Source organism: Tauraco erythrolophus, chromosome 16 (assembly GCF_009769465.1).
Source record: "Tauraco erythrolophus isolate bTauEry1 chromosome 16, bTauEry1.pri, whole genome shotgun sequence".
Lineage (NCBI taxonomy): Eukaryota > Metazoa > Chordata > Aves > Musophagiformes > Musophagidae > Tauraco > Tauraco erythrolophus.
This window is the reverse complement of record NC_141480.1, coordinates 9,951,090-9,965,027: the sequence shown is the minus strand read 5'-3', so window position 1 is coordinate 9,965,027 and position 13,938 is coordinate 9,951,090. Positions and strand designations below refer to the sequence as shown.

The 13,938-nt window shown below is 62.0% G+C and overlaps 1 protein-coding gene across 1 annotated transcript; it reads right to left on the bottom strand.

Annotated features, from left to right (window-relative positions):
• Positions 1–2,194: 2,194 nt before the first annotated feature.
• Positions 2,195–13,735, bottom strand: CDHR2 (cadherin related family member 2). The gene is given in 35 exon segments (XM_086621822.1): positions 2,195–2,311; positions 2,523–2,583; positions 2,688–2,765; positions 2,913–3,035; positions 3,187–3,311; positions 3,407–3,467; positions 3,553–3,630; positions 3,748–3,822; positions 4,053–4,141; positions 4,222–4,324; positions 4,546–4,697; positions 4,808–4,857; positions 5,145–5,216; positions 5,481–6,095; positions 6,183–6,252; positions 6,531–6,767; positions 6,873–7,113; positions 7,207–7,268; positions 7,533–7,700; positions 7,908–8,063; positions 8,155–8,385; positions 8,465–8,571; positions 8,743–8,818; positions 8,959–9,102; positions 9,180–9,302; positions 9,850–9,939; positions 10,536–10,625; positions 10,863–10,916; positions 11,187–11,326; positions 11,417–11,482; positions 11,896–11,954; positions 12,413–12,482; positions 12,485–12,521; positions 12,940–13,004; positions 13,654–13,735. Coding segments are annotated over 35 exon segments (4,167 nt in total).
• Between the last annotated feature and the right edge of the window lie 203 nt (positions 13,736–13,938).

Genomic DNA, 13,938 nt, shown 5'->3' with positions numbered 1-13,938 from the left:
ACCGCTGCCCACGCCGGCGGGGCAGGGTTGCCACAGGGAGGAGTCCCTGCCCTGGCGTCCCAAGACACCCAAGACTGGTGTGCAAGGCTCCTGGGGCCAGGGTGGGTGATGGAGCACTGCACACTGGAGCAAGGCGTCTTCTTCGCCGGGGGTCCCCCCACCAGCCTGGGGTCCCCCTGCCAGCCTGGTCCCATGGAAGTGTCCTGGGACATGAGGCTGGTGACACGTCTCTGTGCTTGGTGGCTTTTTTTAGCATGAGGGAGCACATGGCTCCTTCCAGCTGGAGGCAGCTCTTGGGCCATCTCCTGCCCATGGCACAGGTCTGGTGATGGCTCAGGGTGGGCACGGGCAGGTCACTGCTGGCTCCTCCAAGCTCTGGCCTGGCTCACACCCTGGGCAGCAGCGTTGCTCCCTGTGCTGGAGAGATGCTGATGCATCATGGTGCCACCGCTTTACGTGCCCAGGGCTCGGCCACGCTCTGACCAGCCCATGGCCATGCACGTGCAGGCCCCCGTGGCTGCCCAGGGTGGGGGTGTTGAGCCCAGCCTGCCACAGCCCTGTACTCTCTGCCACACTGCTGTGCCGTGGGTGCCCCGGAGCTGAGAGGACATGGTCATGCAGGGCACTGGGACAGATCTCCAATGGGAGAGACTGGGGCCAACCATGTCTGTGGCCGAGAGCTGCTCGTTCCCATCGCTGTGGCTCAAGGTGCGTTGGAAGTCTGTCGCCGTGGCCCCCAACCCCTGCTGCCTGGGGACCTGCTTGGGGCGGCCATCAGAGCCCAGAGCACGGCTGGCAGTGGGGACGAAGCCTGCCCTGACGATGGGGCCCTCCAGCCTCCACTGTGCTGAAGAGGTCCTGTGCGCTGGGGACGTGGGTGGGTGTCCCTGTGTAGGTCCCCCCAGTGTCTGCTCTCCCTGCTGGCAGCTGGGGATGTGCCGGCTGCAAAGCGCTGCCACTTTTTACAGCTGGGTTTTACAGGGCAGGGGGGAGGGGGCTTTATTGAACCGTGTTTGCATTTTTGGAGCTTTTTAAGAGATACTTTCAGCTGTGCGCATCCTGCGCGGAGGCACCTCCTCCCTGGTGGCCTGTGGGGCTGTCACCCTCTTTTCAAACACTTTTCCTACGTGTCCTGTGCCCCACCAGCCTGGAGACCATCGGCAGCGAAGTATTGGTGTGCAGGAGGGTGAGCATCCCCACCGTTGGATGAGCGTTCCCATGCCCACCAGCACTGTGGCATCCTGCCGAGACGTGGGTCCTGGCTCTGTGCAGAGGACCCCACGGTGCCGCAGTGAGGGGATGCCCAGGCCTGTGCCCAGCGCCTGGTGAGCAGGAGGCTGCAAGTAGGGGGTGCTCGGGGAGCTGCGCCATCCCCTCTGGGCAGAGGAACAGGAGGGCTCGAGGTGCTGGGGGCACCAGTGACGCTGCTTCCCCTCTTTAAGGGGCAATTCTTGCCCCTGCCCAAAGCCCTGTTGTACATGGTGGGCTTGTCCTGGCCCCACGGGGCTGTCTCTGGGGCCGGGGGTTGCTGCGAAGGGCTTGCTGAAGCGCCAGCCTGCAGTGCCCACTCTGTGCCGCGACGCTCACTGGAAGCCAGCTCTTCCCCATACCTTGGACTGTGGGAGTGGTGCCACGGCCACACAGGGAAGACCTGGGGAATACCCCTGCCACCTTACCCTGGGCTGTCTCCCACTTCCAGCTCCCTGCGCTGCTGAGCTGCAGCACACCAGCGCTGCGGCTTCATCACCTACTTTGTTCTTTTTTTTTTCCTCTTAATTTCTTTTTTTGGGGGTGGAGGGGGGAGGAAGGGGGTGGGAGGACCAACCTGTCAACGTGGATGTTGGGTAATAAAACCTTGCACAAACCTCTGCATCGAGCTGCCTGCACCTCCCTCCCCTGGGGCTGTGCAGGGACTGGGGACAGTGGAGCAGCCCAGGGAAGGGCTCTGGGGACGAGAAGCCAATCTGAGCCCTGCAGTGGCACCCACTTCTTCTCTGGCACCAGCCTGGCCCAAAACCAGCACCTTGTGCCGGGAGAGAAGACTCCAAGCTGGCTGAGCCCCCCAGGCAGATGGGCTGATGACCACAGGACACCGTGACCCCGTGGGACAGGTTTATTGCCAGCCTCTGGACGCGACATCACCAAAGCAGCTGCCTGAGTCCTGCTCCGGCCCTGCTGCGCCTCACGTGCCTGGTCACAAATCCGTGGTGGTGAAGGTGCTGTTGAGGTACGCTGTTTTGGTGGGCTGCTTCAGGTCCAGGGCGGCTGCCAGCACCTCCTTGTCAGTGGGGTCCATCAGCTGTGCTTTGCCCTGCTGCAGGAGGAGAGCATGGTCTGAGGGGATGGGGACAGACATGGGGGACAGGGACACTCTCGTCCTTCTCAGGAGCTGTGGGCTGTCAAGGGGGTGGAGAGGAAGGGATATGAGGGGCCCAGGAGCCTGGGGACCATAGCAGAGAGGAGAGGACGCAGCGTGTGGTGGCAGGACTGCCTGCAGGGCACCAGCAGCTCTTTGCACTCACCTTGGCCTTGAGGCTGTCGTCCCCAGGTGCATCTACTGTATTTTCATCCAGGGAATTCATGCTGTGGAGAGTGGAAGGTGGGGGTAGAAGAGGGCCCAGGCACTGGTGGAGCGGGGCCGCAGGGTGACGGCCCCGTGCCCTTCAGGACCTGCCTGCGGAGCTCACCTGACCACAGAGATGGAGTCCTCATGGAAGCCCAGGTCATGGGAGGGATCGAGCGAGCGGTTCAGGATGGGGTTGGCCCTGGACAGGGGTGGGTAGCAAGTGAGTGAGTGTCTCATGGGGCTGTGGGGTCAGCCTGGGGCAGCCGTGTCCCTCTGATGCCTGCAGACCCTGGGTGTGGGGACATTTCTGGGCTCTCCCCCTTGGTACCCGGAGTCCCCCACTCACCCCTCTGCATTGTACTGGTTGGTCCCGGGAATGCCAGCTCCCTGCTGCACCATGGCAGGGCTGAATGTCGTGGCCACCTTCAGAGCCTTCATTGCACTCAACTTCCTCTTGTAGTTGCAAAGTCTAGGGACAGGGTGGGTGAGAGGGGTGGGGGGAGCTGGGCCATGGGATGGGGTGGGCAGGAGTGGGATAGAGGGTAGGGATGGGTGTAGAGGTGCCGGTGAGGATGGAGGTGGTTGTGGGGAGGCAGGATAGGGTGCAGGTGGTGTGGTACCTCTTGGTGGTGAGAACTAAGGCCAGGGTCGCGACAAGGATGAAGACAAGCAGGGATGCTGCCAGTCCTGTGATGACGCCAATCAGCTGTGTCTCATTGGTGGAAGACACCACCTCCCCGGGTCCCTAGGGCAGAGTAGGGGTGAGGGCACAGCCCTGGCCAGCAGACCCCCACCCAGCCCCACACAAGGCTGGTGTCCTCTCTGCCCAGCCCCACTCACGATGATGGCCAGGCCCAAGTTCACCAGCTCAGCCAGGATCAGTGGGTCAGACTGTATGAGCCTGTCGAGGAAAGCAGAGGCATGAATGGCGGGGCTGGTCTCGGTGTGTGGCAGTGCCCGTGCACAGCTCCTGCCTCAGCACGCACACACTCAGCTGGTTGACGTCCAGGGCAGTGCCATTGCTGTAGACGAAGTACGCCTCCATCACTGACTTGGTTTCCACCCTGCAGGATCAAAGAGATGGAATGAGCGAGGTGCAGGGCACGGTGCCCTGCCCCGGGGTGACCCCCTCTGATGCTATCGACACATCCCCTTCCCACCAGTTCCATGGCCCCACTCACTGGGAGGCACGGGTGTCCTCCATGCTCTGGATGGCCACCACATAGACTCCTGCCTTGGTTGCGGTGGTCAGGGCCCTAAGAACAGAAGAGATGGAGGGAGGCTGGGCCGGGCATCCTGCCGCTCCGCTTGTGGGCATGGGAAGCGGCTGGATCCCCTGCAACCACTGGCTCTGGTGGGGACCTGCCCCACTCGGTCCCCTTCACAGTCTGTGAAGGTGGGAGCCATCATCGGTGGATCCTGGCCCACATGCTCGTGTCCACCACTGCACAGCCATGCACCCTCCCGTTGAGCTGGCACTGCTTACACTTTGATATTTTCAGCGTTACTCTGGACTTCTTCCACTGTTGTCACAAACTGGAGGCGAACACGGTAGCTCTGATCCACCGTGAAGATCTGCGTGGGGAGAGCAGTGGTGAGCGGGGCTGGGCAGGGCGTGGGACGTCCCCGGACAGGAGGATGGGGGTGACACTCACTTTTAGCACGGTCTGTGCTGTGTGGACTGGTGCCTCGCCATCCTGAGCCTCCACTGTCACCTGGTACTGCCCCTTCAGCGAGCCATCGAGGCTGCTGGCTACCCTGCAAGGACGAGGACATCAACGATCCCACTAGGCTGCAAGGACGTCCCTGGGAGGGCACTGCCATCCTCCAGGCTCCACCCTGCCACCGTGCCTGGGGCTGGACCCCAGGATGGCTGTGCCCCCGTGCCAGCCTGCACTGGCCCTGCCCACACCTCTGCCTTGCAACAGGCAAGAGCTGAGCCACGTTCCCTCCACCCCAGCCCAGACCCATGGCCTCACTGGATGCTCCCGACGTAGCTGTCCTGCCCAAGTGTTGTCACCACCTTGAAGAGGTTCTCGAAGGCCCGGCTGGCCCCACTGTCCTCCACGAGCACGACACTCACAATCGAGAAGGTGATGGTTCCCCTCAGCCCCGAGTCAGCGTCCGTGGCCTGCAGGGACAAAGCATGGCAGGAGCACAGATGGGAGCAGATGCAGCCTGCCCATGGTGGAGACGTGTGAGGCTGGCTCCGCAGACTGACACATGCACACAGCTCCTCACCTTCACGGTTGCCACTTGCAGGTCCACAGGAGAGATTTCGGGGACAATCACTGCCGGGGACAGATAGACGGACAGTGCGGTCATGCTGGTGTGCAGCCAGGCTTGCTGCAGACCCCATGCCTGTGCAGCCCTGGGGCTCAGCAGGGCTCTGAGCATCACCCTGCACACCCCTTGGCCCCTCAGCCTTCACGGGAAGCATCCAGTAACCCCAGCCTGGCCCCTGCACCTCTTGCAGCCCTGCCCTGGCCGGGGGAAGGTGCCCACTGCCTGGGAGTGTGGCTGAGCATGTGTGAGTGCAGAGAGGAGCCCACAGGACACACCAGCCCTGGCTGCTCACCAAAGGTCTCCGAGATGGGCAAGAAGAGTGGCGTGTTGTCGTTCACATCAGTGATGATGATCCTCAGGGTTTCTGCAAGTGTCCCAAAAAGAGAGCTCCAGCCACCAACAGAGCAGCCCTGCAGCACCCTCCTCTGCTTCTCGTGGGAGCCCTGTCCTCACAGCAGGCTCGGGTCCCTGTGGCAGGGACCAGAAGAGCTGGGGACACCCTCCCTCCATCACCAAACCACCTGGCTCCTGCCCTGCTCCCCATAGCCCCTCCTTTAGGTGGCAGAGGCGGGTCCCACCGCCCACCATGCCCAGTGGAGGTGGAAGGAGCAGGCAGTGGGTTCCGTACCGTTCTGGCTGTAGCGGTTGCCCTTCTCAGTGTACAGATCTTCAGCCCGCAGCGTGAGCACCACCCCGTCGCACAGTTCGTAGTCAATGTCCAAGCTGTTCACCAGCACCGAGCCATTGGGTGTCAGCACAAACCAGTCCAAGCACACCTCCCCAGCACTGGCTGTTCCCTTGAAGCAGGCGACCGCCAGCTCCTCGAAGACCAGCGAGTGATTGGTGTCTGAGTCGGAGGCGACCAGTGTGCGGACCAGACCCTGCTGCGTGCCATTCTCGCTCACTTCCACATCCTGCAGCGAGGCCGGCAGGATGGTGGGGGGCTCATCGTTGATGTCTAGGATGTGGACCACCACCGAGACATTGGCAGTGTCCCCCATGTTATCTGCGGCTGTGTTCTCTGCCAGCACCACCAAGGAGAAGAACTTCTGCTGCAGGGTGTCATAGTCCAGGGACACGTCAGGGTCCACAGACAGCTGTCCACTGTAGTACCCTGTCCCCAGGGAGGATGAGCGGATCAAGAAATTGCTGGAGCCACTGCTCCTCTGAAGTTGGAAGGAAATGCGGTAATTGATCTCCGTCCGATCGGCATCTGTGGCCTCCACTTCACCTACAAAGGACCCTGCAGGTGGAGACAGACACTCAGTGGCCAGTGAGCACTGACTCTGGGCCAATGCTGGTTCCACGAGCCTAGACACGCAGCTTCTACCTGGAGAGTCTTCAAAGACTGAGAACTCATAGGACTGGTTGAGGAACACAGGTGCGTTATCATTCACGTCCTGTGGGAGATAAAGTCCATGGTTGTAGCCACTCCAGGAAACAGGGTCCCCCACAGCAGGCTGGGGACAGGAGTGTGGACACCTGCCTGCTTGTAGGCAAGAGGCACACAAGCCCTCTCCTGCCTCCCTGCATCAACTATTCCCTCTGCCCTCACAGAGAGCTGGGAGACACGGTGCCCCTGCCATGGCCAGGGATCCCACGTCCCCTCCTTGCCCTTATGTCCCAGCTCCAAGCTCCCACCTGCCGCAGCACATTCCTGCTTGTGCCCTGGGCTCACCCCCACGGTGATGGTGACGTTCACCAAGGTGCTCTGCTGTGGCACGCCATGGTCGTACACCTGCACCGTCACCACCATCTGCCCCCGTGCATTTTCCAAGGCCTCGCGGTCCAGCGGCTCCTTGCTGTGCAAAACACCCGTGATCGCGTCGATGGTGAAGTTGTCACTGAACAGTCCTGGCAAGATCTTGAAGCCCAACTCGCTGTTGGGGTTGTCAGGCTCGTCGTTGTCGATGGCCTGTAAAGGTCCAGGGCTGGAACAGTGCTGTCTGGCCCCTCGGGGACAGTCCCTGCTCCTTTCTTACAGCCCTCCATCATTCCCTCCACCTCCGTTGGTGCATACCAGGATCTGCGTTGTGACATTCTGCCCCTCTTCCACTGAGATGAAGTAGGAGCCGATGACCACGGGTGCCATGTCATTGTCGTCCAGCACGGTGATCTCCAGCACTGTAGAGCCCACCAGGTTGCCCCCATCCTTGGCCTGGAGGTTGGCATAGTAGATGGAGCGAGTCTCCCGGTCCAGCAAGCTCCCATTCTGCACCAGCACTGCCCCGGTTGTGGCGTTCACCGTGAAGATTTGACGGCTATGGCAGACATGCAGCTGTCACTGGGGCTCAGGTCTGTACCCCACCTTGCCGGGTGATGCCCCAGTTGTGGCTGGCTGTGCCCCTACGTACATGCTCTCCGGGAGCAGCTGGTAGGTGATCTGGCCCAGGACACCGCTGTCCGGATCGTAGGCCTAAAAGATAGAAGGAAGCATCTGGTCAAACTGCCTCAGCCCCCAGAGAAGTGATGGGGTATCCGCTGATGGCAGTGGGCACCCCAAAAACATGGCCCTGATGGACACAGGGTCCTACACCCTCTGTGACCGCTCACACCATCTCCTTCCTGCGTGCACGCAGAGAGCAGTGCCCTCAGTGCAAGCTACACCAGCGGTGCCAGGCATGCCCGGTACGCTGCTTGAGGGACATAAGCTGTGCCTGCTTCCTGCCTAGCACCTGACCGTAATGTTTGAGGAGATGACAGTGCCATCAGGGCAATTCTCCATCACGTTGAGGTTGTAGGTGCTCTGGGGGAACTCAGGTATGTGGTCGTTGCTGTCAATGAGGTCAATGGTCACGGTGGCTGTGGAGCAGCAGTCTGTGGGGTTCCCTGTGTCATTAGCAATGATCTGCAGGATGGAGAAGGGACGGTGTCTCACATGGGTCCCAAAACATGAGAAAGAGACCTGTCACAGTCCAGCCCAGCGCCCCTGCACCAAACAAGCTCCCAGGGCAGAGCCATGTTCTGCTTTGGCATTTGAACCCCGCAGGAGAAAGGCTGTGTCTCTCCTGTGCACTGGCATATGCAGGGAGCAGGGACTGTCCCCATGGCGAACCTGTACCACCATGACATGGCTTATCTCATAGTCCACGGCGGATGGGTCTTGCACCAGGAGCTGGACCTCCCCTGTGCCCACGATCTTTGTCGGGGAGACAATGAAGGCGCTAGCATTTGGACCCTGCAGGTACAGCTCGTAACTGCTGTTGATGCCCTGCCAGGGAGAGACACACAGGAGTAAGGGTGTGTGGTGCAGCAAGGACAGACACCTACACCCCAGCCCAGCCCCCTGGACAGGCTCCCACCTTGTCCGGGTCATGGGCAACGATGCTGAGGTTGGACACGGGCAGTCTGGAGGAGGAGTGCTCTATGATGTTGCCCCTGAAGTTGTCCTGGGCACTGGTGGAGAAGTTGCAGCTGGAGAGGGAACAGTGGTAGAACTGGGGCTTGTTGTCATTGACATCGGTCACCACAATAGTCACCAGAGTGCTGGCCTGGGCGATCTTGCCGTTGATGTCCAAGTTTGCCTCACGTGCCTGGGCAGGAGGAGAAAGTGGGTTAGATGAGCCTGGGGAGAGGAAGAGGATGGGAGTCCCCTTGCTGCCTCTTACTCACCGTAACTTCCAGCAGCACTTCCTCGCTTGGTAGCTCCTCACGGTCCAGGGGCCCACTCACAGTGATGGTGCCCGTCGTGGCGTCGATAACAAAGGGGATGCTGGTATCTAGGGCAAGGGGACAGTGGGAACCAGCTGCAGACATCAGGAAACGCAGGCCTGGCCCTCTCTCTGCCAGCAGGGCAGGCTGACAGTGGCCGGGAGCCCAGAACCAGTCCCTGTGGTCCCTCTTGCTGCATTATCACCCCCCTTCCCATCCCACCCTGTCCCATCACTCACTGGTGATGTTGTAGGAGATTTCATCATTCACTCCCGTGTCTCTGTCTATGGCAGTGACAGTCAGCACAGTGGTGCCCTGTGGGGACACGACCATCAGGGCAGGACCCATGACACCTCCAGCTGTCCCTACGCCCAGTGGCCCAGATACCCTGGGGCATCAGAGCCCCCAGGGAGGGCCTGGGTAGGGACATGCTACTGGGCAGGCAGGCTCCTGACCATGTCGCAATTCTCAGGCACAGAGCCGGAGTAGGGCTCACTGAGGAACCGTGGGTCCAGGTCGGGCACATCACGGATGGTAAGGGACAAATAGGTCGAGCTCTGCTGGAAGGTCAACACGTTGTGCAGCAACCCTCCACCATCCTGGGGAGCAGAGCACCTGTCAATCCCATGGCATCCTTACCTGGCAGCCCCATGCCCCCAGTCCAGCTGGCTCCCACCTTGGCGAGAATCTTGATCTGGTAGAAGGTGTTCTTGGCATAGTCCAGTGAGCCATTGAGCACCACACTCCCGTTGGACAGGATGTAGAAGAGCCAGTGATTCTTCGTGCTGTCTGGGATCACCTGGGCAGGAGACATCACCCTGTGTCACCAAGGCAGGGTGCAGAGATGCGCCAGCAGATATGGGGGCTCAACCTCCATCCTTCTGCCAGGCTTGGCCCACAGGCTGTGGGGACCCCCTAGCACCTGGCTCATCCCCAGCTTCCAACTGTTTAGCATCTTGCACCCATTGCTCAGTGGGTGCAGAGCCAGCCCTCCTGACCCGACACGTACCCCTGCTCCCTTAGAGCCATGGGGCTGCCCCTGCCCAGGTGCCCCAGCACCTCTTCCCCATGGGGGTGGCTCAGGGGTGAGTTCTGTGTATGGCATGCCCTGCTCTGTGATGCTCTGCCGCTCTCCATCAGGCATGAAGCCCTCCTTGGTGCCAGGGAGCAGGCAGGCTCAGCCAGGAGAGATGGCTGAGTTGAGCCATGTTGTCTTCCCATTGGCACAGAGCTCTTGCTGGGGAGGTCCTGGTACCCCCAGTGTCTTCCCGGCACCCCCCACCCCAGTACACTCAGCCCCTGGCCAGGACAGTGCCCAGGGTGTTGGGGCTCAGTGCTGCGCTCACCTCCTCGATGCTGTAGCTGACTTTGGAGGCATTCCCGGTGTCACTGTCATTGGCAAACACGGTGTAGATGATGCTGTCGAGTGGCGTGTTCTGGGCACACAAGGAGATGGTGGTGGCATTGCCCGAGAGAGCAGGGATGATGGTGTGGGGCCCAGCCCCTGCCAGCCCTGCTCTGGGGTGCTCTGGCCCCGCAGGGCTCCAGGGGCTGCCCAGTGCCATGGGCCATGCAGGGATGAGCTGCTGCCCTTGCTCATGCTAAGCAGAGGCTGGAAACCCCTGCCACCCTCCCTGGGGCTCCCTGGGAGTAGGGGCTGCGCCCCAGCCCTGGGGATGCCAGAGGGACATCGGTCTCAGCCCCACACCCCGTCTGCACCCTGATCTGGCCTCACCCTGGCCAGGATGGGGTGGCAGCTTGGGCACTCCCTGATCGGAAACTCTTCACAAGGGCAGAGTCCCAGCCACGCGCCAGCACCCCAGACAGGCACAGAGGCACCCGCCGGGAGCTGCCCTGGCACAGAGTGCGCCGAGGTCAGCCTCGCTGGCTGCACCGTCACCCCACGCCCAGGCACACCGTCACCGCATATGTAGGCATGAGGTCACCCAGTTCCCGGCACAACTGTGTCACAGGAGCCACCCAGATCCCCTGCCCTGCTGCCCACGGTGGCTGGGTGGTCTCGAGGAGGTACCTCAGGGATGGAGGTTTCATACGGCAGGCGCTGGAAAACTGGAGCGTTGTCGTTACGGTCCTCCACGATGACCGTGAGCTTTCTGGAGATCTACCAGGTGTCAGGGAGGGCACAGGATGAGCGCAGGATATGGTGCCTGGCAGAGCTGGGTGCAGCTCCAGCACCCTGCACGCCCCTAGCTCCGCAGCCAGCATCACCCACCCCTGCGCAAAGCCCACCTCCAGCCCGCTTCCCCACCAATCTTTGTCCGTGGCCCTGCTGAGACCCTGCTGTCCTCCCCATCCCCGTCCCCCGCTGCAGCCACCCAGCCCATGCCCTGGCACTCACCTCTGCGTTCGTCCCGTCAGACACCCCAACCGTGATGGTGAACCTGGGCAGGAGCTGGGGGAACACAAGGCAGCACTTGGTCAGGGTCAAGGGGAGCTTGGTCTTTGGATGGCTGAGCCCCAACGCCCTCCCAACCATCACCCCAAGGTGGGATGCTCCTTCCGGACGGCTCTCCCACACGGAGCTGGGCTTCAGGGCCACGGAGCGACCCCACAGTACTGCTGCGAGCAGCTCTCCCACAGGACTCATGGCTCTGCCCTCCATCTTTGTCACCCCAGACCCCACAGCTCAGGCAGGAACATCTGCCCTGGTCTTTGCCCTCACCTCACGGTCCAGAGTGTTCCTCAGCGTCACGTTGCCTGTCTGGGCATCAACAGAGAAGTAGAAGGCCTCCGTCCCACTGATACTGTAGGTGAGCGGGTCGCCGTCCAGGTCAGTAGCTGTCAGCTGGAAAGCCTGCTGGCCTGGGGGCACAGGCAGTGTCAGCCCCTGCCCGAGGAGGCCCCGGCCGCTCCTCCTGCACCCCAAGCCCTCCCTGAGACTGCCCCACTCACCCAGCTCCAGGTCCTCGGGCACGTAGACCAAGGTCATGCTGAAGATAGGGGCTGTGTTGCCTGAAACTACAAGGAAGAGGTGTGCTGAGCACCCCAGCACTGGCTCTGCCTGCACCCTGCACCCCGGCACCCAGCAGCACTTACCTAGCTCCAGCCCCAGCTCCCAGCCATGGTTTGGGTCTCCAGGGAAGGCAGGAAACCCACCACCCCTCACCTTCCTCGTGCTCATCCCACACCTCCCACCTCTAGACCTCGCTTCACCTCCAGCTGCAGCACCCATGGTGGGTGCCATCCCCACTGCCTACTCTACCTTGCCCTGGGGCACCAAGGTTGCTGTTGGGTCTCCAAGGTGCCAACAGGGTGGGCAGCTGTTCTGGGGGTTCCAGCTGCCCTCAGGGAATTTGGAATGAATGCTGGGAACTGAAAGCACTTCCAATGCCTCCCCCCGACCCATGCCAGCCACCGAGCAATGTCCTCACCTGCTGCCAGGAGGAAGGGGAGCAGCACCAGCGAGCGCCATGCCATCCTGCCAGCGAGCCTGTGAGCACACACCAGAGAACCAGCACTTGGGGCTGATGGCTGCCTGCTCCCATCAGCCACCCCAAATCCCTCCTGGGAAGCAGCCCCTGGGGCAGGAGGGGCTCTGGTGGGGACAGTCCCCTCCACTGAGCTGGGCTGGTGAGCAAGTACCAAGCTCCATCCCACACCCCCAGGCACAGGCTTTCTGGAGACAGGGCATGGGGGAACAGGGTTGGTCTCCAGGTGCTGGAGACCATGGGGGTGCTTCAGGACCCCAGGAGCCTCTCCTGGGCATGGCTGGAGGCTCCATCACTTGGGCTCAAGAAGGCTACCCCAAGCAGCACCCCAGGGGCAATTTGTGACACCACGGTGGTACCATGGCCCATGGATACCCCCACAGCTGACAGACACCCCCGCCTCCCCCTGCGATGGACCGCAGTGGCCAGGGGGTCCAGGGTAGGAGCCAACATCCCTTACCTGTGGCTGCGTCGCTGGGGATGCTGCTGGGCGAACTGCGAACTGCGTCGCACCCTGACACCGGCAGAGACCTTTGCCTCCTGCAGTAAACATGTTCATCAATTATTAACTGCAATTAAGGGGCGAGAAATCCCTCTTTCATCTTCCTTATTCTTTGCACTCATCCTCCAGCTCCTGCCCAGCCCAGCCCCACGCTTGCTCGCTCCCCAACCTCAGCCCTCCAGGTCCCCATGCTGGGTGCTGTCCCCCAGGATTTGGCCACCCCAGCCTGCACCTGTAGGGATCCATCTCCCAGGAGGGAGGCAGAGCCTGCGGGGATGCAGAGGGATCCTGAATCACCCCAGGGGACCAGAGAGGGGCTGGGGAAATGCCCCACATCCCCTGGGCTGGGGACACCGGGGTCTCACCAGGACAGGGAGTGGGCACCAACTCAGTGGTGTGACTACTGGAGAGGGTGCCTGGGGCCCTCTGCACCTCCTGCCACCCGCTCCCCTCCCTGAGGGCTTGGCCCAGCCTCCCTGACCTACTTTGGACCCACTGAGGACAAGGATGGATTGTGCTGCTCCACTCAGGCAGAAGAGGGCTGGGAGGCCTGGAGGGGAACATGGACATCCTCAGACCCACGAGACCCCTGTCTCTGTGGCCCTGGCCCCCTTTGTTCCTATCCCTCTGGGAACACGTGGGATCCAGGCACCAAGGCAGCTCTGGGGTATCCCTGACATCCAGCCTGCTCTGAGGTCCCCATCTCACACCACAACTAGGGCAGAGAGTCCCCGGAAAAGGGACTACAACAGTGCCAGCTGGGGATTCTCCTCCACGCAATCCTCTCCAGAGCTGCTCCAGGATCCCCCTAGCACCCGTGAAGGCTGTCCCAGTGGGAAAGTGCATTGTCGCAGACACCCCGTGGGCTGCCTGTGGGTACCCCAGGATCATAGAATCATAGAATGGTTAGAGTTGGAAGGGACCTCAAAGATCATCTAGTTCCAACCCCCTGCCATGGGCAGGGAAACCCTCCACTACTCCAGGTTGCCCAAAGCCTCATCCAACCTGGCCTTGAACACTTCCAGGGATGGGGCATCTACATGAGCGGATGAACGCTCCGGGGTTGGTGCTGGACACTCCTCTGCAAACTGCCCCTGGCTGTCCCGGAACCCCCCCACACCTCCCAAAGGCTGGCCCGGGAATTCTTCCCAGCACACTCCCGGGCCAGCGTTTTTGTGCGCTGCCACTCGGAGCATTACGGTCGGAGCGCCCCGCCGCGCGGTTTGGGCGGCGCCGCTCTTGGACGCAGTACGGCGAGGCGGAGGGGGCGGGCGCGCCCATTGGCGCGGCGAGGCGGGGGGAGCGTGGCCGGTTTCATCGGAGCAGCGGGCGCGGGGGTGCCATGAGGCGGGGCTGAGGCCGGGCCGAGGCCGGAGTGGGAGCGGCACCGGCACCGGGACGGATACCGCGCCCGGCGGGCCCGGCCGCCGCGCCATGCGAGCAGGCTGAGCGGCGGGCAGGGCCGGGGCAGACACCGAGAGGAC